Source organism: Homarus americanus, unplaced genomic scaffold, assembly GCF_018991925.1.
Source record: "Homarus americanus isolate GMGI-L3 unplaced genomic scaffold, GMGI_Hamer_2.0 scaffold367, whole genome shotgun sequence".
NCBI lineage: Eukaryota > Metazoa > Arthropoda > Malacostraca > Decapoda > Nephropidae > Homarus > Homarus americanus.
The window spans coordinates 17,789,700-17,816,988 of record NW_024743709.1 but is presented as its reverse complement, the minus strand read 5'-3'; the positions used below and the strand labels follow the sequence as shown (position 1 = coordinate 17,816,988).

At 43.9% G+C, this 27,289-nt stretch overlaps 1 protein-coding gene across 2 annotated transcripts in view; it reads left to right on the top strand.

Annotated features, from left to right (window-relative positions):
• The window catches only part of LOC121877258 (spectrin beta chain-like), a 130,134-nt gene that overhangs the window by 83,716 nt on the left and 19,129 nt on the right, over window positions 1–27,289 (top strand). Inside the window, exon 3 of one of the 2 annotated variants that reach the window (XM_042382912.1) lies at window positions 21,513–21,661. In XM_042382912.1, coding sequence (XP_042238846.1) covers window positions 21,529–21,661 — 133 coding nt within the window. In that variant the 5' untranslated portion in view covers window positions 21,513–21,528. Of the gene's footprint in view, window positions 1–21,512; window positions 21,662–24,143; window positions 25,037–27,289 lie in introns of those variants that run through there. The other variant, XM_042382911.1, reaches the window with a different exon arrangement.

The following is a 27,289-nucleotide window of genomic DNA, read 5'->3' as shown; positions in this document are numbered from 1 at the left end:
CTCCACCATCCTCCCCTACACTCACCATCCTCCCTACACTCACCCATCCTCCCTACACCTCACCATCCCTCCCCTACACTCACCATCCTCCCCACACTCACCATCCCTCCCCTTACACTCACCATCCTCCCTTACACTCACCATCCTCCCTTACACTCACCATCCTCCCTACACTCACCATCCTCCCTTACACTCACCATCCTCCCTACACTCCCACCATCCCTCCCTACACCTCACCATCCCTCCCTTACACTCACCATCCTCCCTACACTCACCATCCTCCTCATACACTCACCATCCTCCCTACACCTCACCATCCTCCCTACACTCACCCATCCTCCCCTTACACTCACCATCCTCCCTACTCACCATCCTCCCTTACACTCACCATCCTCCCTTACACTCACCATCCTCCCTTACACTCACCATCCTCCCTACACTCACCATCCTCCCCACTCCACCATCCTCCCTTACACTCACCATCCTCCCCTACACTCACATCCTCCCCACTCACCATCCTCCCTACACTCACCATCCTCCCTACACCCACCATCCTCCTCCCTACACTCACCATCCTCCCCTACACTCACCATCCTCCCCTTACACTCACCATCCTCCCCTACACTCACCATCCTCCCTACACTCACCATCCTCCCCTACACTCACCATCCTCCCTACACTCCACCATCCTCCCTACACTCACCCATCCCTCCCTACTCACCATCCTCCCTTACACCTCCACCATCCTCCCTTACACTCACCATCCTCCCCTACACTCACCATCCTCCCTACACTCACCATCCTCCCCTACACTCACCATCCTCCCTTACACTCACCATCCTCCCTACACTCACCATCCTCCCCTACACTCACCATTCCCTCCCCTACACTCACCATCCTCCCCTTACACTCACCATCCTCCCTACACCCACCATCCTCCCCTACACTCACCATCCTCCCCTTACACTCACCATCCTCCCCTACACTCACCATCCTCCCCTACACTCACCATCCTCCCTTACACCTCACCATCCTCCCTACACTCACCATCCTCCCTACACCTCACCATCCTCCCCTACACTCCCATCCTCCCTTACACTCACCCATCCTCCCACACTCACCATCCTCCCACACTCACCATCCTCCCTACACTCCTCACCATCCTCCCTACACTCACCATCCTCCCTACACTCACCATCCTCCCCACACTCACCATCCTCCCCACACTCACCATCCTCCCTACACCTCACCATCCTCCCCTACACTCACCATCCTCCCTACACCTCATCCTCCCCACACTCACCATCCTCCCCTACACTCACCATCCCTCCCTACACCATCCCTCCCCTCACCTCACCATCCTCCCCTACACTCACCATCCTCCCCTACACTCACCCATCCTCCCTACACTCACCATCCTCCCTACACTCACCATCCTCCCTACACTCACCATCCTCCCTACACTCCACCATCCTCCCTTACACTCACCATCCTCCCTACACTCACCATCCTCCCCTACACTCACCATCCTCCCCTTACACTCACCATCCCTCCTTACACTCACCATCCCCCTACACTCTCACCATCCTCCCCTACACTCACCATCCTCCCTACACTCACCATCCTCCTTACACCTCACCATCCTCCCTACACTCACCATCCTCCCTACACTCACCATCCTCCCCTTACACTCACCATCCTCCTTACTCACCATCCTCCCTTACACTCACCATCCTCCCCTTACACTCACCATCCTCCCTTACACTCACCATCCTCCCTACACTCACCATCCTCCCTACACCCCACCATCCTCCCTTACACTCACCATCCTCCTTACACTCACCATCCTCCCTTACACTCACCATCCTTCCTACACTCACCATCCTCCCTACACCCACCATCCTCCCCTACACTCACCATCCTCCCTACACTCACCATCCTCCCTTACACTCACCATCCTCCCTTACACTCACCATCCTCCCTTACACTCACCATCCTCCCTACACTCACCATCCTCCCTACACTCACCATCCTCCCTACACTCACCATCTCCCACACTCACCATCCTCCCTACACCTCCACCATCCTCCCCCCCCATCCTCCCCACTCACCATCCCCCACACTCACCATCCCTCCTCACCATCCTCCCTACACTCACCATCCTCCCTTACACTCCACCATCCTCCCCTACACTCCACCATCCTCCCCTACACTCACCATCCTCCCTACACTCACCATCCTCCCTTACACTCACCATCTCCCTACACTCACCATCTCCCACACTCCCTCCCCTACACCCCCCTCCCACCTCACCATCCTCCCTACACTCACCATCCTCCACTCCTCCCACACTCTCCCTACACCACCATCCTCCCTACACTCACCATCCTCCCCACACTCCACCATCCTCCCTACACCTCACCATCCTCCCCTACACTCACCATCCTCCCTTACACTCACCCTCATCTCCTACACTCACCATCCTCCTTACACTCACCATCCTCCCTACACTCACCATCCTCCCTACACTCACCATCCTCCCCTACACTCCACCATCCTCCCCTACACTCACCATCCTCCCCTTACACTCACCGTTGACACTTCACACTCTCATTAGTCACTAACCCTCCTCACCTCACGCGTCAGCCGTCCTTCACTCGAGAGTATTTAATCATGTCATTTTGTTAAGTCGTTGGCCAGTTCATTACCGATGAATGGGTGAATTAACTCCTGTATGAGATATTTCACTGCGCGCCTCACTTACTTGTTACATCTGCACGAGTCTGAGCGGTGGTGCGCGTCCTGGGTGGAGTACGGTAGGTCAGTTATATTCCTCCTTGTTGATGTCTGTGAATTAATGTGAAGGATTGACCGCTACTAGTCGGGGGTTTTCCTCTTGTTTTTGTCTTCAGTTCTTGTTGTCTCTTGTTGACACTTGAAGTATCACCCTCTTACCATAATCCTCCCTCTCTTGAGGATTATGTCCCCATTGACCCACTTCACGCACAAGGGCAGAGGGTACAAACGAACATCTGGACGGATTTTTATGTTCCTGGTATGTATTTTGTCGACATTGATCATCACAGAAATGACTTTTATAAAACTGGGATACTTATCGGCCTAATGACTTGGACAGAGTAATATGTTCATGTCATCGCTGGTGTAAGTGAATGATAAGTCTCACGTGAGATGAATTTTACTAGACTTGTAGAAGTTTGTGAATGAAAGGGCTTTGACACGTTCAGATTGTGGAGCGTGTGTTATTATTTTGAAGGCGTTGCCATTATACTCACTTGATTAATGCACCGGTACTTGTCCTTCTTCCTCGTATGGATACCGAGTAATTTTTAGCCAGCGTCCGACCCCAAGGCCAACCAGACAGTTTCCCATGGCAGACGGGGTAAAAAAAAGCCAACTCTCGCGACTGACAGGTTACTGGTGGGACCTCTGTGTGAGGGGAGGTGTTGCATGTTACCGGCGGGGCGCATTGTGTTTAGGTTGTACGTGTTTGTTAATTAGATTTATTATTGGCTTGGATGTCGACGTTTTACTTTTGGCGAAGGCTTACTCATTCAAAGTATTCAATTCGTCTTTATATTTATCTGTATATTACGTTTCGTTTATGTTGCCCACCCAACTCCGTCTCTTCCCTTTGTATCCTCTCCTCCTCTTCCCTCCGTATCTCCGCCTCCCTCTTCCCTCCGTATCTCCTTTCATCTTGATCTTTTACTTAAGAACTATAAGAGATTTTCATGATCTCTACCAGAACTCTATTTATTACTTAATATTCCTTCTTCACTTTCGAGGTCAAGGTCACTGCTAAAGGTCATAGGTCAGAAACTCAGAATTAGACATAAAGCAAATTTCATGTTCCCTCTGAAAACATTTGAACCAAAATGGACACCATGATGACACCTCAACATAGTAAGTAGCTCCCAGACGATGTGTCCCGTAAGGTTTCTGCTGTCAAGGTCAGTCACAGAGATGGCGGGGGACCACAATCCATGTTGATTTAGGTGCGGAGTTTATCATTGGAAGTCATATACATTAGTGCCGTGTAAAGATCAGTGAATGCTGGTGGGGTATTAGTGGATGGTGAGAAGTTACTTGGTCCGTTACTTGTTGAGCTACGGCCACACTGATACACGAGAAGTATTAACGTCCTTGGAACTTTAGCTTCAAAAACGTGACCTGTAGCTCGAGTCTACAAGGTTGTAAAATGAGTAGCGGTAATTATCTTTGGGAAGATTTTTCTTATCGTTAATTTTAATTGAATGTTATGGAATATGGATTGTGGTCCATATTAGGTAAGCATACGTATTGGACTTTTTACCGATACATGTAAGAAAATGCTATCGGGTGTCACTTGACCATAAAACACCTTGCGATTGTATGTGTCAAGGTGATGAGTTCTTAACCAATACTGTCTCCTCCTTTTACTTCATCATATTAACATCTCTGTTTTTCTGCATTGATTATACCTCAGTCAAGACTTTGTTTTGATTTCCCCTGTACATTTGTGTAACCGTCACCCGATAGCCTGAGTGTTGTTTGTGGTGTTGCCGGGACATTTTTTGGTTACCCTACCTATCTTATGTTACCGGAGGTGTTTGTGTTTGTTAGGGAAAACCCACGTCTTATGTTTATGACTGCCCGTGTGTGTGTGTGTGTGTGTGTCAAAAAGATGCTGGTACCTGTTGTTGTGTATTATTGCTTGTGTATTTGTGAATCAGTTAGTGAAAGGAAGGAGAGAAAATATAGTAGCGTGATGGGGAGAGGGCAGAAAGTACAGGAGTTTGTCGGAGTGGAGTGGCTACGATGTGCGGTGTAGGAGGCTTAGGTGGACGCCCTGGAGAGGGAGGAGTGGAGATGTGTGTGAGTGAATAGATTAGGAGTCCGGGCTAGCTGGCGCCTGTTGAGATACACTTGATCGACCCGTTCCTGGTAACATCCCAACTCACTCCACTATCATGTTCCTGAGATGTTAAGAGTTGTTGGAGACCCGCGAGATTACCATGTTAGGTCCCACTCACCTGCCTCACCATGTCTGCACGTCGCTCTGTGTGTGTGTGTGTGTGTGTGTGTGTGTGTGTGTGTGAGACAAATATACCGTCCACAGCGTTGGTGACCCCAAGCTGAGGCGTTTTGTGGGGACCTAGACACAGCTCATATAATACTGGCGTGTAGGTCATGCCCCCTGTCCCGAGCACTAACAATAGAGAGGAAGGGGACTGGGAGGAGGCTTGAGGCGCGGGAGACCGTGTTAAGAGTCTCAACCTACAGTGCAGTATATGAGGCTTACCTGACCAACAACCCAACCCGCTGTCTTGCCTCACCAGGAAAATGTCATGGGCTCTCCTGAATGGATATTTTTTATTCCTATTTAAGACTTAGGCTTTTACCTTATGTTTCCCCCATATGGCATCGTATTGAGGAGAGGAGAGAGAGAGAGAGAGAGAGAGAGAGAGAGAGAGAGAGAGAGAGAGAGAGAGAGATCATTCACAATTACTGAATGTCTTTTACCATTGTCCCTATGACCATTTCGTTTACTTTAAGCAAAGAAAGAAATAGTTAACCGTGTCCATCTCTTCATTCACTACTATGGTCCACTCTGGTACCACTATTCACTACTATGGCACACTCTTCATTCACTACTATGGCACCACTTTTCCTACTACTATGGCACCACTCTTCATTCACTACTATGGCACCACTCTTCATTCACTACTATGGCATCACTCTTCATTCACTACTATGGCACCACTCTTCATTCACTACTATGCACTCTTCATTCACTACTATGGCACCACTCTTCATTCACTACTATGGCACCACTCTCATTCACTACTATCACCACTCTTCACTACTATGGCACTCTTCATTCACTACTATGGCACCACTCTTCTTCACTACTATGGCACACTCTTCATTCACTACATCTTTCCCTCTTCATTCACTACTATGGCACCACTCTTCATTCACTACTATGGCACCACTCTTCATTCACTACTATGGCACCACCCTCTTTTCACCATGGCACTTCATGGCACCACTCTTCATTCACTACTATGGCACCACTCTTCATTCACCACTATGGCACCACTCTTCATTCACTACTATGGCACCACTCTTCATTCACTACTATGGCACCACTCTTCATTCACCACTATGGCACCATTTCCATTCACTACTATGGCATCACTCTTCATTCATTACTATGGCACCATCTTCATTCACTACTGGCACCACTCTTCATTCACACTATGGCACCACTCTTCATTCACTACTATGGCACCACTCTTCATTCACTACTATGGCACCACTCTTCATTCACTACTATGGCACCACTCTTCATTCACCACTATGGCACCACTCTTCATTCACTACTATGGCACCACTCTTCATTCACTACTATGGCACCACTCTTCATTCACAATCACCTTCATTCACCACCATGACCACTTTCATTCACTACTATGGCACCACCTTCATTCACTACTATGGCACACCTCTTCATTCACTACTATGGCACCACTTTCATTCACTACCATGGCACCACTCTTCATTCACTACTATGGCACCACTCTTCATTCACTACTATGGCACCACTCTTCATTCACTACTATGTATTACTTTCATTCACTACCATGGCACCCTCTTCATTCACTACTATGGCACCACTCTTCATTCACTACCATGGCACCACCCTTCATTCACTACTATGGCACCACTCTTCATTCACTACCATGGCACCATCATTCATACTATGGCACCACTCTTCATTACTACTATGGCACCACTCTTCATTCACTACTTGGCACCACTCTTCATTCACTACTATGGCACCACTCTTCATTCACTACTATGGCACCACTCTTCATTCACTACTATGGCACCACTCTTCATTCACTACTATGGCACCACTCTTCATTCACTACTATGGCACCACTCTTCATTCACTACTATGGCACCACTCTTCATTCACTACTATGGCACCACTCTCCTCTCGCTCGTGTTATAGCTCCACCGTCCGTGACCCAGCATCTGCGACGCCAGACAATTAAAGTCACTCAATTAATCAATGGTTCAAGAGGGAGACGAGGAGTCTTCCGCGTTCTTCTGGCCGAGTTCTTCATTACAAAGTCTGGACAAGACCCATTCAAACCTTACCATAGAATAGAAGGTTAATGTAGTGGAGTAAAATGGAAAGAAGTAGCTAGTAAGTATCACTGGGCCAAGAAGTGAGCAGATGGATGACAAAAGGAGTACTCGTATGCTTGGTGTTCAGGGTGCTCAGTCACTGGGCCAAGAAGTGAGCAGATGGATGAAAAAAGGAGTACTCGTATGCTTGGTGTTCAGGGTGCTCAGTCACTGGGCCAAGAAGTGAGCAGATGGATGAAAAAAGGAGTACTCGTATGCTTGGTGTTCAGGGTGCTCAGTGTTCATACTCTCCCTATTGTTACTTAGTCACATCACTCTTGAGTCCATGTAATTTCCGAAGTTGAAAATGTGCCAAATGTTCGCACCTTACAGAGATAACAATGTTAACATGTTAGCCTGTGCCTGATGAAACATTGATACGTGTGGGATATCACTATTTTTCATATGGAAAATGTGCTGTAATGACATAGAGTACTTGAGCGAGAATCACAGTTGAATCTACAAGCCACCTACAGTAGAGTTGGAAGCAGGAGCACCCAGATATATCTTCAATCATTGTTCCTTCTTCTTTCAGTAATGAAAGCTTTTGTTAAACGACCCACCCACCCCATGTCTTTGTATGTAATAAGTCATTTTTGTCCAATGTATATTTTCAGCCTTCGGGCTGCTGAACTTTTTCAATAAACCGTTAATTATTATTATTACATAACATAGTGCTAATATTCGAGGCCGTATACTTGTAACAATTATAAGAAGCATCATTTGGAGACTAGATCCTTCAAAATCATATGTTATGGTCAACAAGTGTGTATTGGTTATGCTGTCCTAGTGGCGGCAAGCCTTGACGACCAAGTGGTTACCTGAGGTCAGTCGTACACCAGTGAGTGAGGGTAACAGGAACAGGTGCCAGATAGATGGACAGGTTTGTATTTTGGTGGACTATATTTTATGTTTGTAGGCCGCTGTGAAGACCCTAAATCGACGTAAGGCTTATGTTAGTGGCTCATACACACTTGTGTACTATTAGCGGTCCTCAAAATCAATTAATATTTATTAATTCATTTGTAATTTAAACATTTCGTTGGGGTTTGTTAAATGTTGCAATCCAAGTAGAAATAAAGAAACTCCCGCCACTGGCTAAATATATATCCCTAGAGTCAAGCAGTGAATAATGACACTGATAATAGGGAGTCCAGGAGCCGGAGCCAGGATAAGAATGGAGAACTCCGCGATAGACGGGTTATGTAAGCCTCGGGATGAGGATCGACTTGGCCACGGTTGGAGAGTCACCCATTTTTAGACAGTTGCTGGATGGTTCGTCCATCAGGTGGTGGTCGTCGAGAATCTCGCCTGGTGGCTGTCAATTGTTGAGCGGCTGTCTCTAGTGGACGATGAATACAGTACAGCGAGCGGCGTGACTTACAGGCTGTTGAGTGGGTGGATGAGGGAAGGAGTGGATGGGTGGGTGGTGGAGTACTAGGGATATTAATGGAGTGGGTAGGTGATTGGTAGAGTGGAGGAATGGGTGATAGGGTAGGTGGGTGGTGGAGTGAGTCTTGTGTCTGCCATTAACACCTAAACATTGATTAAGGAGCTGGACTGTCGCAGGTTGTCCCCCACCGCCAGTTATGTGTACTGTACTGTACTGTACTGTACATCCAAGTTTATTTAATTTTTGTATAAAATCATGTACCAAAATTCTGCTTCATTATTGCCCCATTTTTTATATTTATACTGCCACTTAACTTGTGGTAAAAAAAAATAATTGAGCTTACTTTATATTTCTTGTACACCTCAACGGACCCTTATGATAGTTCACTTATTATTAGGTGCACTTAGCTTACCGTTATATGAACCATTAGCGAGACGTTTGTGTAGAGTGGGGTAACGAGAAACGACAATTCTCGTAGCTTTGATTCTTACTTGGCCTAAACCTTTGAAACTGAGGTATTTAATTCTTAGTGTTATTTTATTTTGTGCATTTCTGTGAGCGCCAAGTATGATCAAGAATCACTGAAACTTTCGCATGACCAGTAACCCATGGTGAAGACTATGTGCTGTGTACGTGAGCGGGTGACCTTGTTAGTAGTGTAGTGAGAGTTTGGGTGTGTAGCTACAGCGGTCACGCTCTCTGAACAATATGATGGGAGGTAGTGTGTGTGTGTGTGTGTGTGTTTCTCAAGTTGGCGTGGCGGGGCACGCCCTGACTGGCTGCGGTGATGGTGGTGTAGGAGAGGTTCGCTGACGGCCAAGTTCATTGAGCGCATTAGTGTGGGGAGGGGGTGTTGTGGAAGAGTCTAGGAGGAGGGGGCTGTCTTACAACCTCCCCCTCTCAGTCTGCACGCGACACAACCCCTCCCTATCTCTGGTCATGGTACCATGGTTCACCCAACTCGCTTCATGGTCATCTCGGCACTACTCCGTCAGTGTCAAGGTCTAATGTATAACATAACCACAGTGGGTTATGGTGCCCTGCCTGGCACTCATCATGCCACCGTATGACTTCAGTTATTTGCGGGCCGGGGGATGGTGGGTTACGATAGAAACGTCGATATGCTTTGTCCGACTGAGTTTCGCCGCAGGGGCTACTGAGCACTGAACTGGATTTAGCTTATTATTTGAAGGTTAACTAATAGGAAGGAGGAGAAAAATGTATATATAATAATTACACTCCCTCGCACGGCCCCAAAATCATACCACACTATTCTTATAAAATATGTTGTCGTGTAGGTTTTTTCTCAAGTCTTTGTTGAGGGAGAGTTGTGAGGTTAGACAAGCGACGATTGAGTCATAACTGTTGCCGATACAGTGTTTCCTTGACACACACCCACACTCTTACAGCCGTCACCTTGTTTAACCTTGTTGTGTCTCCTGTTACCCCCACAGTCTGTAAGCTCTTGTTCTTCCATCTCTATTTCAACCACTTCCATCCCCATGTTTGTATGTTCCCATATACGTTTTCCGCCTCCACCTTTATCCGTCATGATACACGTGATATTCGGTTCTTCGGGATTCTCTTGGGAATTTTTCTTTGTTTCCTCCAATTATCTCATCATATCCACGAGACTCCTATCGTTTCCCCTTCACTCATCCAGACATTGGCCCACCACCACACGTACAGTAGACTCCCAAAATACGCACCTTATCGTACTGGCAGTTAGTGTGCCAGCGACTTCCTTGCTGCACTCACTGATTGTGTTGTGTTCCCGACACTCACAGGAAGTGTTTTTATTAACCAAGCACAAATAATGAGCTTAAAACCTGATGGGTGAATCCAGGTGACATAATGTTTCCTTCGTGGGTGCGGTTATGGTCACGACATCCGGGACTAGATCCCGCTTTATCTAGTTAGCCGGGGAAGATGTCAGCTCCGGGGTTTTGTTGTGTAACGTCAATAGGTAGAGGTGAAACTTTTTGTCATTTCACTGTCCTTGGATTTGTGTTCACGACTTCGTCGATTTCAGCTACAGGAGACGCAGGCTTTTGCCAAGGTCAGATTTAATTGCATCTGAGCCATCGTTATATAATAAAGGTATAATTTCAAATGTGTGTGTGTGTGTTCTGGCATCTTAAGAGTTAAAAGAGGTAAGCATAATTATCAGAGATCTATGGCGGCGGAAGAAAGAAGTGTAAAGTAATTTTGGAAATTTATGATTAACTGTATAATTTATATTTCGCGTGAGCTCTTTTCATATTACTTATTCAAAAAATGAGAGCTTATCCGGAAATCGCGAAAAAATTAGTCGCCGGTCGCCCTCGCTCATACATAATGTATGAATGAATGAATACATTTACCTGTAATTGGTTTCTGGGATTCATCTCTGTCTAGGCGCGTCAGTATTGGGCCAGGTTGGCAGTTGATCTTACGCGCTCCAACCCGCTCCCGTGGCTGATACACCCCCTACCTACACCCACCCACACCTTGATACACACTCTACCTACACCCACACCTTAATACACCCCCTACCTACACCCACACCTTGATACACCCCCTACCTACACCCACACCTTAATACACCCCCTACCTACACCCACACCTTAACACACCCTCTACCTACACCCACACCTTGATACACCCCCTACCTACACCCACACCTTCTACCTGGTGGTGGTATTGGCTGTGTGTGTGGGGGGAGGGGGGGCGGCGGCGTGGTGTCCGATGGCAAGTGTTCGTGGCTCCACAGCTCACCCCTGCTACTATAACACACTCACGTAGAAACACCTGAAGGGGGAAGGGGAGAGGAACTGCTGAGTACGTTGGCCGTGTATATGTACAGTGCGGAAGGTGACGGTGAATAATGATAATAATAACAACAATAAGGGAGACTCCTCAGTGTTCCCCCAGCTCAGTTATTATGGTGCTGGATGAATCCGTATCGAGAATTGTTGGGGATTAAATTACTTCCTGAGGGGGATGGTCGTGTGGTGTGTTGTCTTGTGTCCGGAGCTTAGGTTTAAGGGCCAGGGGAATGGGGGGGGTCTGGCCCAAGACTGCTTATTGACCTGGCACGATAAGGAGATTTTTTTGTACTATGTTCATTCCGGCGATTCCTTCCTCCACACTTACCTTCCTGTCACTATAAACCCGTCATCCCACTGTTAAGTCTACTCAACATGAAAACGGTTTCCTTTAATTGTTGCACGATTTGGAACCCAATCAGATCCATTGTTTTTATATACTGTATATAATATAGTAAGGCTAACACGGCAAGGGCAGATGCGGCCATGTTGTAGGAGAAAGTGAAAAATAATAATTTAAGTCCACACTTTCCAAATGGTCACAAACATAACGCCTGGGGGTGAAGGAGTCGGGTCCAGTGACAGGCAGTCTTGGCATCGAGAGAGAGAGAGAGAGAGAGAGAGAGAGAGGAGAGAGAGAGAGAGAGAGAGAGAGAGAGAGAGAGAGAGAGAGAGAGAGAGAGAGAGAGAGAGAGAGAGAGAGAGAGAGAGAGAGAGAGAGAGAGAGAGAGAGAGAGAGAGAGAGAGAGAGAGAGAGAGAGAGAGAGAGAGAGAGAGAGAGAGAGAGAGAGAGAGAGAGAGAGAGAGAGAGAGAGAGAGAGAGAGAGAGAGAGAGAGAGAGAGAGAGAGAGAGAGAGAGAGAGAGAGAGAGAGAGAGAGAGAGAGAGAGAGAGAGAGAGAGAGAGAGAGAGAGAGACCTGTGCCACAGCTCATTAAGTACTCATACATGTTGAGTGAGTGGTAGAGTCGAGCCTATAGGACCTGACATCCCGTTTGCTTGCCCTGAGTGAGATTCATTGTTGTGGAAAACCCTGGCTGGCTGGCGTGGCGTCTCTGTGTGGTGGGCCAGACGTGGCAGGAGTCTGGTGAGATTGTCTGCTCGCCCACAGGCTTCCCGTAAGCCCCGCCTATCACGCCACGCTTGGCTAACCCACCCCCGCCTTTCTTTTTGCTTCACAGCCACCCACCTCACGCAGGTTGTCCCACTCCTCTTCCTCGTCTTCGTCTTTGTCTATAGCCAATATCTCTGTAACCTCACCGCTGCGAGCTTCTCCGCTCGCAGCGTTTGCCCCTTGTTGCAGGCTGTAGAGTGCTGTAAGTAATATTGCAGGTATAAACTGAGCAAAGGCGACCACCTCCCGGGAGAGAAGTACAAGCGATGCTCTGTATAAACTTGGTTCCTTGATGCTTGTATCTTAGTAGCGTCTGCATCAGCTGTGTATATACTAGTTGGCAGTGTTGGTCCAGGTTGCCTGTTGATATTGAGCGGGAGTCTGTTGGTAAGGGAATGTGTAGGTAAAGGATGTGAAGATATTGGTCACATAAGAAGGATGTGAAGATATTGGTCACATAAGAAGGATGTGAAGATATTGGTCACATAAGAAGGATGTGAAGATATTGGTCACATAAGAAGGATGTGAAGATATTGGTCACATAAGAAGGATGTGAAGATATTGGTCACATAGAAGGATGGTAGGGTAGTACTGGCAGAGTAAGTGTTGTACATACATTGATAGCATGTATTGTAGACTTGATGAACACTATGTACGTGTTGAGTAGAGGAATGATACGTGTGATGGTGCAGTAAATATTGTTCACAGGGTGTTGAGCGTTGGTAGTCTAGGAGGCATAAATGATGATGTAGCAGACGTATAGTGTCAGGAGACAGACAAAAGTAGTGGCGAAGCGTTTACTGGTGTGGTAACAACGACTACAAAAAGGTGTTGCTGGTAAGACTTCCTCCTAAGTGACATAATAAAATACTCTGCTGTGGTATGTCACAGGTGTTGGGTACAAGGTGGCGGTGGTGGGCGTGACGCTCAGCATATTACTGTGACGGTTTACACTTGTGGTCATGTATTCGTCGAGGAAGTGTTGTGTTCTCACCGCTACACAACACCCCGGGGAGGGTTCAGGTACTCAGCCAGTCTCCCCCCACCTCCCCTCCCCTCCCCAAAGCCTTTTATTTCCACTCCCCCTCCCCCCTTCCCGTTTAAAGCAGAAGACTTGGAAGTGGTCCTCCTAGTGACTGGTGCACGGCAAACCATTTTTTCCAGCGTTATTCTAACTGTCTTAACACTTACAGGGTTTTATCTTCACTACAGGCAGGATTTATGTACCAGCTTTTTAACTTTTGAGACTTTGCATTGAGATATTTTGAACGTGTGTGTGTGTGTGTGTGTGTGTGTGTGTGTGTGTGTGTGTGTGTGTGTGTGTGTGTGTGTGTGTGTGTGTGTGTGTGTGTGTGTGTGTGTGTGTGTGTGTGTGTGTGTGTGTGTGTGTGCCAACTCAAGTGTTGGGAGTCAGAATGTGTGTGTGTGAGAGGGGGTAGTGTGAATAGAGTGAGTGTTTTTGTGTGTGTCAGGGGATTACTGTGTTTAGAGTACGTGTATGAGGAAACAGTGGACCTGTAGAGTGTATGTATGTATGAGAGGGGTAGTGGACGTGTGTGTGAGGGATAGTGGGTGTGTGTGTATGAGAGGGTGGTGGGCGTGTAGGGGTGTGTATGAGAGGAGTAGTGGACGTGTAGGGGTGTGTATGAGGAGGGGTGAGTGGACGTGTGTGTGTGTGTGAGGGATAGTGGGCGTGTGTGTGTATGAGAGGGGGTGGTGGGCGTGTAGGAGTGTGTATAGAGGAGGGGTGGTGGGCGTGTAGGGAGTGTGTATGAGGGGTAGTGGACGTGTGTGTGTGTGTGAGGATAGTGGGCGTGTGTGTGTATGAGAGGTAGTGAGCGTGTGTGTAGGGAGTGTGTATGAGAGGGTGAGTGGACGTGTGTGGGGATAGTGGGCGTGTGTGTGTATGAAGGAGGGGGTAGTGGGCGTGTAGGGGTGTGTATAGAGAGGGAGGTGGACGTGTAGGGTGCAAATAGGGAGGATAGTGGGCGTGCATGGGGAGGGTGAGTGGGATGTGTGTATAGGAAGAATAGTTCAGCGTGTGTGTTTGAGAGGGGTGGTGGGCGTGTGTGTATGAGAGGGGTAGTTCGGCGTGTGTGTATGAGAGGGGTGGTGGAGTGGTCGGGAGGCAGACACTTCCCGGACACTGTTGACAGCGGCCCGACGGTCGACGGTGTGCCTGACCAGACGTAGTTAAGTCCCGCGACCCCTCCTTCCTTCCCGCACGCCTCGACCTCTTCCTGCATGGCTACCTGTCTACTGCCTCACTTGGGTGTCGCCTCTCAACCTCCCCCGCCAAGCACTCCCATAGTCCGTTAACTTTGTCGGTGTTTTGTTGGTCGAGTTCAGCCACGTCTTCTAAACAACGTGTCCTTGGTGAAGGTGGTTATAGTGATTATGGTGGTGATGATTGTTGGCGGTGGTTTTCGTCTCGTTGGTTGGTGGTGGTTGATGTGTGGTTCGGTGTTAATGGGAGGGGGGAACAAGACAGTATTGGTGTTTGTTGTTCTCGTTCCTATTGTTGTTGTTTTTGTCTTATTCATGATTATCAGTATTTTTATATGTATTTATTTACCTTTTTGGTTGGTACATTTTCACGGAAGAGAGGATTCTTGTAAGCCTGGAGGTGATATCGATAAAGTCTGGGATAGAGGAGGCGCATGCGGGCGTAGGTTAGTGAACTTGTGCAGGGTGAAGATTGTTAGCATTCCTGAGATAGATGGAGTGTTGAGGACATGACACACCGCCCCGGGTTGACTGGCCACTTGGTCAGCATTGCTTCCGGATTAAAAAATGCCCGCAGTGAATACTGTAGTGTGGGCAACACTTTACGACGGTTATGAACAACTGAAGAAAATAATTACACACATATATATATATATATATATATATATATATATATATATATATATATATATATATATATATATATATATATATATATATATATATATGTGTGTGTGTGTGTGTGTGCGTGTGTGTCCCATGTCACATTGCAAATTTTACAGACTTGTGGGTTACGGAGAACAGGTACAATGTTTCTTTAAGTCTGGAGACCTTACGTGTCGATGATCTCTGTTATATCTGTGACTGTGTTTAATATTAGTACCTGGACTCTTGTTGTGCACAACACTTCTTTTAGGACGAACGATTTCAGTAAACAATGTACGTTGTTGATATGTTGTAGCAATTGGTGTAAAGGTCACATAGCAAGTTTTCAATTTCAATTTTAACATTTTATTCCATATTATAGGAAACGAAAGTGTTCACGTGAGGGAGATGCGACTATGACATTGAACATGTGTGTACAATGAAAGACAAAAGTCGTGTCGTGAAATTTGGTGAAAACATGTGCCGAAGAGCTAAACTTTTGGTCCGCTCTGCCTTGTGGTAGGGGGCTCTCATAATGTTTCACGAGTTATATTTAATCTTCGGATAAAACCGCGACACGACTCTTGTCTTTGTACATTTTCTCAGTTGGTGGAACAGCCTAACCCTCCACCACCACCGGTGGCTGGCCATGTAAACATCCTCTTGTCCACTCGTCTCCTACACTTGTCCACTTGCCTCCGCTCTTTTTCGTTCATATTTTTAACACATAAGATAAAGGATAATCTTAATCGTATTCCAGTTTAAAGCTAGAGTGGTATTTGATCTCCGCTGGTGCCAGTACGTTTCACCATCCGGTTACAATGCGGATGCGTATATTTGGACCACTTCCGTGGAGTGATCGATGAGTTTATGAAACTCTTATGTTGACCAGATCACAAGAGGTGTATATAAACGAGCATTTATGTATGGTTAAGTTATTGCCAGTCCGTGACTATAGTCATTTTTTTAAATAGAAACCTCTCTATTGTTGCACCAATACCGGAAGTGCTATAATTACACACCCTTGGCAATGTGTAGTAATGGATTTGTTTGTCCTAGCAACAACCATTATCTGGGTGTGTTAACAAAGCACAGTCACAGTGCCGTGATTCCTAATGTACTTTAACCACTTGTGTACGGGTCTCCTCGAGATGTATAAAATCGTCTGGCATTACCCAAATGAAATATTAAAAATGGCGTCCCCGTAGTGAAGGGTTAAATTTTATCTTTTCTTAAGGGTGTTTCTCTACGTCTGCGAGCAAGGAATATAAAATTATTGGCTTCCTTCACCTTTGCAGATGTATTCGTAAACGTATCTAGACCAATAAATTCCGTGCTTAAAGTGACTTATCCTGTCTTATGTTCGTACATAATTGACAATAACCTCCGTCCTGATCGTTACATATGTTGGTTCATAGATGAAAAAGAAAAACCTGCTGTAATATTCTTTCACACACAATATATATATATATATATATATATATATATATATATATATATATATATATATATATATATATATATATATATATATATATATATATATATATATATATATATATATATATATTTCTATATATATTTCTTTAGACTATTGTGAAAGAAGTGTAAGTGGATTGGAGAAAGAGGGGTTTCCGTCAGGCGATTATGGCAGCAAGACCTAGCGCATAGGTTTTGGAAGGTATAAGACACTATAAGAGGAACAAGTTACTGAGGGGTCACAACCGTTCCCTTGTGGCCACTCCCCACTGAGGAAACCCCGCCCAGCCCTGCTAGCCACACGCTCGCCTGAATAACCTCCCTTGCTCCACACACAAACCCGCTGGTAGTGTGTTTTTAGTAGAGGGCAGTCCATCCATCAGCCTCAGGGTCCTAATCACCACCGATGAGATAATGTTTTATTGATATCCTGCTTGAGTTAGCTCCATTGGAGTGCCCCACCGTCTTGACGTAAAATCCTAACACTGGACCGCCTTTGTTATACCTTTGGGCCCCTTGGGTGCATCCCTCAACAGTGCATCACGTAGATACACCTAAACCCATACTTCCTCTTGTGTTCACCTGGCCCTCGCATCTTCCATGGATAATGCATGTCTCAGTATGTGCATTCTTGCATTTACAGGTATAATGCCACTTTCAGCCGAAGGTGTGTGTTACATGAGACGAAACAGGAGGGAAAAGTGTTGGAGGGACGGCGAATTAGTGTGGGGAATAGAGGGTTCGGGTCTCAAAATATACATGATAGAAAAAAAAAGGTGAAGGACACTGAATCAAAGTGGAGACAGTAGGAAGATAAGAAAATAAGTGAAAGGATATGAGCGGATACTGTAGCCGGGGGACGACGACCACGCCCCGATAACTATGACGGTGATAACTTGCTAACATGTGCGGGTCTGAGCCGGCTTGCTGCCACTCCCACTCTGCTGCCAGCTGCTCCACCACACGCCCCCGTACACCCCCTCCTCCACGCTCCCCATATCCACACACCCCTAACTCTCTTGCCACCCACCCTACCTCCCCAGTGTCTACACAATCCTCTCACCCGCACACACATGACGCTCGAATACCTCAGGGCTCATCCAGTACACATGTGCCTTACGCCCCCGACACCTTAGCTCCCACATACACACTTCACGCCCCCACACTTCACGCTCCCGTACAAAACACTTCACGCCCCGTACATACACACTTCACCCCCTGCATACTTCACGCCCCCGTACATACACACTTCACGATACATACACGCTTCACGCCCCCCGTACATACACGCTTCACGCCCCGTACATACACGCTTCACGCCCCATATATATATATATATATATATATATATATATATATATATATATATATATATATATATATATATATATATATATATATATATATATATATAAATTTTTTCATGTCTCCGTACACACACACACAGATGTAGTACATACATTTCCTGCCCACACATGCATGCTTACGGTCGTATACACATACTCCCACTTCATGACCACAACCCACTCACTCGCCCACTCATGACTCACACACCACTTACACACTAAAACACAAACTCTCACACAATTCACTCTTTACTCAGACGTCTGTCCATCTCCCACTCAATTATAAGACTGTTATGACTCATTTTCCATTTGTAAATAAAGTGTGATGTAGTCCAACTGGAGGGCTGTTGGGTATGGTGAGGGTAGTAAGTCGCACCAGGAGAGGGGGCGGTGACTGGTTAACTGGGCTCCAGTCCTCATAGACCCCAGTCGTAATGGGCCCGAAGGAGGTCGGGTGGGTGGGAGGTCACAGCTGGATCGCCCCCACTCCGCACAGTGCCGCCTTGTACCTCGCTCGAGACCTGGTATTGGTTAACTCCCCTCCGTCTGATAGCTTACCGCAGCTCCACTATTGACACACTTCTCAGATGTGCCATTGCAAATTGCTACAGCTGTCCAGTTGATCTGAAAATGGACATCACTTAGTCACTTTAATTATATCCCCCACATTGATGAATCATGAGTGGGTGTGCTTGACATAGGGACTTGGTGTGGAAGGGTTGCAGGGGGTCACGCCGCGATTATAAACAGTTAATACACCCTGATAAACATTCCTCATTTGTTAGACAATTTTTACACGTGGTAAAATTATTGCTGTTTGTAGTGGGCCACGTAAGTATTTCTTATTTATTGTTACGAAAAGTTATTGTAGGTAATAGTGTTAAGACTGAAGGTTAAGGGGAATTCAAGAGTAGGAGGATGTTGAGAGGGGAACGATGGGTAGGGAGGGGATGTCGGAGCTTGGCCTAGACTAGGAGTAAGCGTGCGTGCGTACTATCGGTGTGTACCGGAGCAGCGAGACCATCCCTCTCCGTACCCACTCACCCGTTACAGGTGTGCAAACGCTTAATGTACATATGCTACCCGACAACTGTTAACGCTCTTCTGGGAGAAACCCCACTAAATCCTGCTGCCGATTATGTACAGTTTAATCGATTTAAGGAAAATATTATATGGTCTCGTCTTGTTAGGGTCACCATTGCCAAGACACTGGTCGACTAACAACTCCCATATATATGATCAACCGGTATTAAATGACGAGTTCTGTAGCCTTATAAGAGCCGCCATACTGTCAAGGGTGTGATCAAATACGTCAATTCTTATAAATTAGGTTGACCAATATTGCAGGGTAACTAACATGTCGTTAGAACTGCAGACCGATTATGTTACCTAGGTTAACTAATGACCACTTATTGGGGACCCCTATCACTTGTGAAGCACTGCTTTGCCCCACCACCACAAACACCAACCTGGAACACGACGATAAACTTAACACCAAAAAGCACGCACACACCTACATGTGCATTCATTCACTTAGAAACTTATAAGGGAGATTATACACGTGTGCTCGCTAACACACACACACACACACACCCCCACCAGATCTTGTGACTAAAGTCGTTATTTGGATTATAATGTGGAGTGGGGGGGGGAAATAATAAGATAAGTATATACTGTACACTTTGTAATGTATATAGCGAAGAAAGAAATCAGGAGAATGTGCCAGTTTTAAGTCCAGGAACAGATAACGGAAATATGATGATGCGTGCGTTTAGGCCCAATAGTGGCCGTTTCGAACCAGAAAAAATCATGCATCGATAGTAGTAACGAGTAATACTGTAATGTTGTAAGTATCCTATGTCGAGGTGAGAACGTGGTGAGAGGGGGAGACGTTCTGATGAGTGAAGTCTGGGGAAGAGCACAAGTGTTCTGGGGTTGTTGCCTCTCGCAATAACCGTGGGCGTCACCACCACTATAAGCACCGTCTGTGATGCGGAACGCGTGAATTGTTGTAACACTTACCATGAATCCGGCTCTACTTTTATTCTTCATGCAGGAACTTCATATTATAAACAGTGTTGTGTTCTAGGCTGTACGGAGTGGACGGATGTTTGGCCCATATACGTTCTAACTTTGTTATGATAGGTAAAATGAACATCATTACGTCTTAAGCTGATAAAATAAACATTACACCGTAAGCCGAAATATTCTTGCCGAATATTGTTTGGTTGTCAGATGGTGATACTAGTCACTGAATAGTTTTATGTACGAAAGCGCTCTGTAGCTGCTTACGTCCTGTGACGTTCAGACTAATTAATGACTTTGATTAGAAAGTAAATGATCTACTGTTCTTCTTCCCCTACTCCTTTACATACATCTACAAGTAGTATGAGTTTTGTATTTTAAGAACAACAATTACAATATCACTGAATTTCATCACTGGTGGCAAGGCTCAACCCACACATTACCATGACCAGTCTTACCTCACCTAGCCATGGAACTCAACACCTCATCAGGATAATGCCTCGAGAGTAACACCCTGTAAATATAATTGAATTGGCAGGGGAGGCCAAGACCTGGAAAGTGAATGGAATTAGAGGAAATTGATGGAAGCAAAGGAATTTACAGTTGGGTAAAAATTTTCCCAAACCATGTAGGTTGACAATTGGAATATATGTTTGAGCTGATGATGTATTGTTCACCGGTCGTTGCGATGATGGATATTTTTTTAGTGAAAACTTGTGCTATGTATAGCATATGTTAGTTCGGGAATGTTTTGGAAGGCGGTGCTGTAATTAGACGCCACTCTGGTTCAACGCCTGGAATCCAACGGTGCTGTCGTAAACCATAACGCTAGGCTGGTTGTTGGTGTTGTGTGAGGAAATTGCTCCCCACAAATTATGCTTGGATTATTTATTTATTTATTTGTTTTACATTTGGACATATTACTCTAGTAAATGGTAAAAGGCAAAACTGCACTATAATAATTTAAAGTACCGGTACTTGTGTACATTATTCTTTTTAGGGTGTGCTTTATTGAACACTACAGTACTGTACAGTGTATTTCGTATTAATATTTACTGTTATTATACTGACATTAGATAGCCTAGCATGAAAATAAATTTTGATAACGGTACTAGTGTTACAAACTGGATGTATTACACATACAATATAACACAACATATATTGTAGTATATTTAATTTAATGTTCAGTACATATGTGCTTAACATATAATTACCTGAAAAAATAATGTGAATATTTCAAGTTTGTACACTTTTCTAATGTGTTTCTTTATTTTTCTAGGGTCTGAGACAGGAAGATGACGACAGATATCAGTGTGGGGGTCCGATGGGACCCCCTCAAGCAGGAGGAAGTGATTGAGGACTTCGACTACGATGGTGGGAACTCCTCCTCCAGGTTGTTCGAGCGATCTAGGATCAAGGCTCTAGCAGGTGAATACTTTAATAAACCATTTGATGTTATTGCTATTCTGAACCACTTGAATGAGTACTAGTACTCTGTTTTGTGTGCCATATGTTATATGGTATTTGATCAAGGAAGAATTGCTGTAAATTACCTGACAGGTTTTATTCATATTTCAGTCTTAAGTAAAGTCCTATTGTGTCATGCATGGTAGACCAAACATGAATATAATGATGAGTGTAAAGCTTTTCCATTTTAGAGATGTTTCTTACTCATTATGAAAAAAAAAACACACACACACACACACACACACACACACACACATATATATATATATATATATATATATATATATATATATATATATATATATATATATATATATATATATATAATAAACAAGGAAGAAAACACGAAGTTCCCAAAGCTTTGTATTACAACTTCAGGGGTGAGTACAGACTAAAAGTACAAAACAAAGTGTATATATACAGATTAGTAGGGTCATTACCTAATACCTGACCATTGTGGACCTGGTCTCACCCTCCTCTGTATATATACACAGTTAACCATGTGCACCTACAGTGATTTCTTGCATATATATATATATATATATATATATATATATATATATATATATATATATATATATATATATATATATATATATATATATATATATATATATATATATATATATATATATATATATATATATATATATATATATAAGATCTTGACACCAATTTATATTGCTGTAAGGTGTATTAATTTATAATTATAGGCTTTTTTGTATTATTTTCTTACAGTACTACATTTGCATACTGTATACAGTACAGTATGCAGATACTGTATTTTCCAATATACAAAGAGGGTTGCATTCTTGTAAATCCATTTATCAAGTAAAAAATCATGTATCGAATGGTAGAGGCATCCGGGGAGGAGAAATGTTGGTCAACTGGTGGGACTTTAACACAAATATCACCATTATACCTCAGGCAAAAGTAATAATAAAGCACTGTATAAATACATTGAAAGTGGTAAACATTGCAGCAGAATGTAAATGCGTGTCTGCACGTACTAGGTGCCATCTTTGACAGTACGTCTAAAAGTATGGATTCTTTAATGAGAAAATGTGGTTTGAAGTTTGAATGTTATTTGTTAAAGCAAACGTTTGCCTTCATATAAAGAGAACGAGATGTTAAAATATAACTCGTTATTTTTTTATATTATTGTGCATCATGTATCTTTTGTGTGGGATTGATCAAGGAATACAATAATCTCAGAGAGGATATAATAGAAAAATTGACACAAGACACGTATAAAAGGTAAGAAAAAGGAATCCTACATCAGTAGGTGAGGGATGTTTGTCCCCTTGTGTAGGATCAACTGTATAATATACAGTACAGTACATCCTGTATTCACTTCTCTCTCACAATGTCTCAGTACCACCCATCTGAAATCCTACCTCTCTGGATTCTATGCCTAGCTTTTATCCAACACACAGAGTTCATTAACATAACTTCCACAAATGATCTAGATTCTAGAAGCGTCCAATGGTTGTTACTTGATATTTGAAGTTCATAAACGTCACATCCCAGTGAAGGAGGTGGGCAACATTTTTTTTTTTACAAATTGAGCCATTGTAATTAATTTTGCATACCAAATTAGTTTTTAACCCACATATACAAAATAACTGCACAACACACTGGGAACCCACAGTCATTCTTCAAGCCATGTCTAACACCTCATGGCTTCTTTGGTAGAAATGGAGTACCTGTAGTTTCTATGTTGTTTACTACAGTACTGTACTTTTATTTTGTATAACACCTATTGATTATCATCATTTTATGCCACTTTCATCATAATTGCTTTATGGCATTTTCCACTCTGAGTGGGTTAGCTGCAGTTACCTGATGGCAGCTCTCCATGCTGCACGGTCTCTTGCAGTCTCCCTTGTCAGGTTCCTAACTACTGTAATGTAATTTCTTAAAATCTCTCTTCAGGTCATTATTCTTTAATCATCATTATTCATCACTTAAAACAGCACTGCAACTGGGAATGATTAAAGTAAATTTATTGTACAGTACAGGGACTGTACTGTATATCAAAATGTAATCTTAACAGTTAAGATTGGGAATGGCTTTTCAATTGGATAAGAGGTACTGCAGTCATAATGACGATACTGGTGTGTTGTGTTATTGTGAAATATATTTATTTTATGTCTAGTCAATACATTTCTAAAGTTTTATTACAAATAGAGTAGCTATGTCTAATTTTAACATGACTTTAGTAGTTTTTTGTGAAGTGACTGGATGCTCCGGAGAGTTCTTGTACACGTACATGTATGAAGTTATGGCAACTTCATATTGATAAGGGGAATTAGGTAGCCTACCCCTCCCTAACCTACCACTGGCAGTATTGGTTACTTCTGCCACAAGTGACTCTGTAGTGAAATTTATAAAGTAAACCTTACTCGTTAAGATCTTTTTTTTTTTAGAGAAAGAGTGGTGTTATCAGTGTGAACATCCTGTCCCGGGTATTCTGTCCTGGGTTGTCAGTGAGTGTTGGTTAACCAGGTGTGGTGGATGGCTGTTTACTGGCATGAACAAGTCGCAGTAAATAATAAGTGTTAAGTGAAGAACTATTGCTATAAGCAAGTCTTGGATATAATACAATGGAAGAAAAAACTCTTACTACGGAGACGGTTGACTTACCGGCAGAGTGCAGCAACAGTGACCCAACTTCTCCGCAGCAAACAAGGGAACAAACCCAGGATGATAAACAGGACAACCAAGTGGGGTTGAGTGAGGAATGGAAGGATTCTCCCAGTGATGCTTGGAAACATTCCCTTAGTGATTTTGAGAGACAAATCCTTGCAATGCAAGCTACAGATGGAACTAGTGAACATATGGTAGCTGTTGGGGCAGAATATAATGAAAACACTGTTGTAGTCACAAAAGAGGTTAAATCTGATGCCATACAAAGTCATACATTTGTGGATGTGAAAAGCAACCAACTTGAATCACAAAGCAGCTTAGCTCAAGACCCAACTAATGAACCAACTCAACTTCTCAGCAACACAGAACTGTATGCATATAATGACAGCACCAGTGAATACTCTGAACATTCAGAAGACACAAATAGTATTTCTGGTATAATGAGTGATAGAGAGACCGTATTGAGGGAATCTGCTTCGCCAAGTCATAAATATATGCTTGACATGGATACTGCATCCAGCATTAAAGATTGCAAAGAGACAAATTTTGAGATTTCTCACTGGGGCACTCGGTCAGTCCGCCGTGTAAAAATTAAAAAGCAGACAGTTTCAAGAACATTAAGCTTAGACCCCGGTATACAGAAGCAGTACTCAGGTTTCATGGAACATCACATTAAACTGCTCAAAGGTAATCACTTATTTTCTTATATGTAACTCAAGATTAGTAGATCAATGAGCCAAGTTGATTAAGATACAAAAATTGGTTTACAGTACAGTATTTTGGTAGTACTGTACTGTACTATATAGGTCTCATGATTGATATAGTCTTTGTTCATTCTTGTGTTTGTATTTCCATTAACGCTGTGTATTACATTTAGAATTGTTTATCTGTATACCGTATCCCCCTTTTTTAATTGAATAGGTAATTGTGGTTAACACAGAAAATAGAAAGCAAAAGTTGCTACTTCTGCTTTAAACTGAACTTGTTTGAAAATTGTTTAATATACATTAAGCTCTTAAGAGGAACACTCTGGTTGATGAACAGGTTTGGGATCAAAGGACCAGTTTGTAAGGCTGCTGTTTGGAACTCAAATGCTGATTCCCCATATGAACCATATACTTGTATTTATATGGGTCTAGGTTTTAAACTGCCTCACAAACCCCCAATTTTGCGAAGATTTCACCTTCACTATTACCGGTATATAATATGAACACTACAGCTGTGTGAGGGTGGTTAAATTAAATTAAATTTCAATATTTCCCCACTAACTCGACAAGTACTGTAATTATGATCACCCGGTGATTGCTGGCCAATATAAATACAGTACTGTAATGTTGGTCACCCATCTACTATGCACTGACCAGTTCATTACTACAGTATAAGCACCCAGATATGGAACATTGTTGTTTTGTTTTACATTGGTATGTGTGTGAATATTTACTGTACCCTCTGTATTGCTAATTAATGTACTATTTATGGTACAGTATAATAATGGTTGCTCCTCGTGTTCAAGGATGGCCTGCCCTAGGGCCACATGGGCATGAGTTTGTTTAAGGTGTAGAATGAGTTGCCAACGCTACAACCACACCCTAATTTAACAAGTTGTATAACCCAATGTTAAGGAAAAATGTGAGAAGACTATAGACACTTGCCCACTGCACAGGCTAACCATTACCCTGGAACAAGATCAGCATATCAATTGGCATCCAAGTTTCCAATTACTGCTGGTTAGACAAAGGCAAATGGCATAGAAAACTTGCCCATGTTTCACCCTGTCCGGAATCAAATCCAGGTAAACTCGCTTGTGAGGCAAGCATGTTGACCATTAACACCACAGGTCGCCTTATTGTCATACACTGTATTGTTATACGAGTATGTAGGCTACTTAGAAAACTTGTGTTATCTGTGCATTCCTTTCAAAATAATAATATTGGGTGGTGTTCCCCTGTACTGACTTAAAATAAACAACATTGGGCTAATCATATAAATTAATGTTGTGGTGGAGTCCCTCCCTCCAGTGGGCTTGTTATAATGTTCAGGTGGTTTGAGGCTTGGTACTGGAACTCTAATATTGGTTTTGTTGGACAAGGGAATATGAAGTTTCTCATGCTTGACTGGCTTTTGGATCTGAGGACCAAATTTCGTTTGCAAGTACAATACTGCTCCATTTAGTCCTACCCACGTACCTTGTACACTAAGGGCCAGAGTTCTACTCTTGTACGAGAAAGGGACTAGTCTTTCCCACCCCATTTCAGGCAATTTGGAGCAGCCATGAGCCATATTATTATATCATATGTCACCAGTAGTACTAAATCACCCTCAAAATTTAATAGTTGCTCAGTTACCTTACAAATGCCTTGGTGGAAGGATGTTTATCAGAGCGTACATCTAACAACCTTGAGACTGAGACCTGCACATCAGGTAGACACACATGTACTGGGTAAATGTAAACATAAATGTATGGTTATATGGGAAAAAATAGACACAGTTTTGATGGAAAGTACAATAGTGATATCGAAGAATATAATAGCATGTAAACAACCTGTAAGCACAGGGAGATGCTGGGAAGAGATGCTCCAAGTTATTAGACAGCTAAGGAAACTTTAAGGGACAGCATGCTAACCGAAAAATTTTCTTTCGTGTTTTATGACTTTTAATCTCTGGCAGACATATCTGGCAACAGCTTCAGGATGGAGAGTCACACTGTTCTGGACATATCCCATAAGTGTTGCGATATATTTCTTGTGGGCCCAATTTACATTTTCCATGTTTTGTATTTGTTGAGCATACAGTATTTGTGAAGGTGTCTGGCCAAGTAAAGACACACCACATCCGCTCATGTGCAGCCCCCCACACAGAAGGATATAGATTCCATTATACAGTACGTATTTGATTCTGGAGACAAGAATGATCCTCCCATGCATAGTGATAGTGATATGC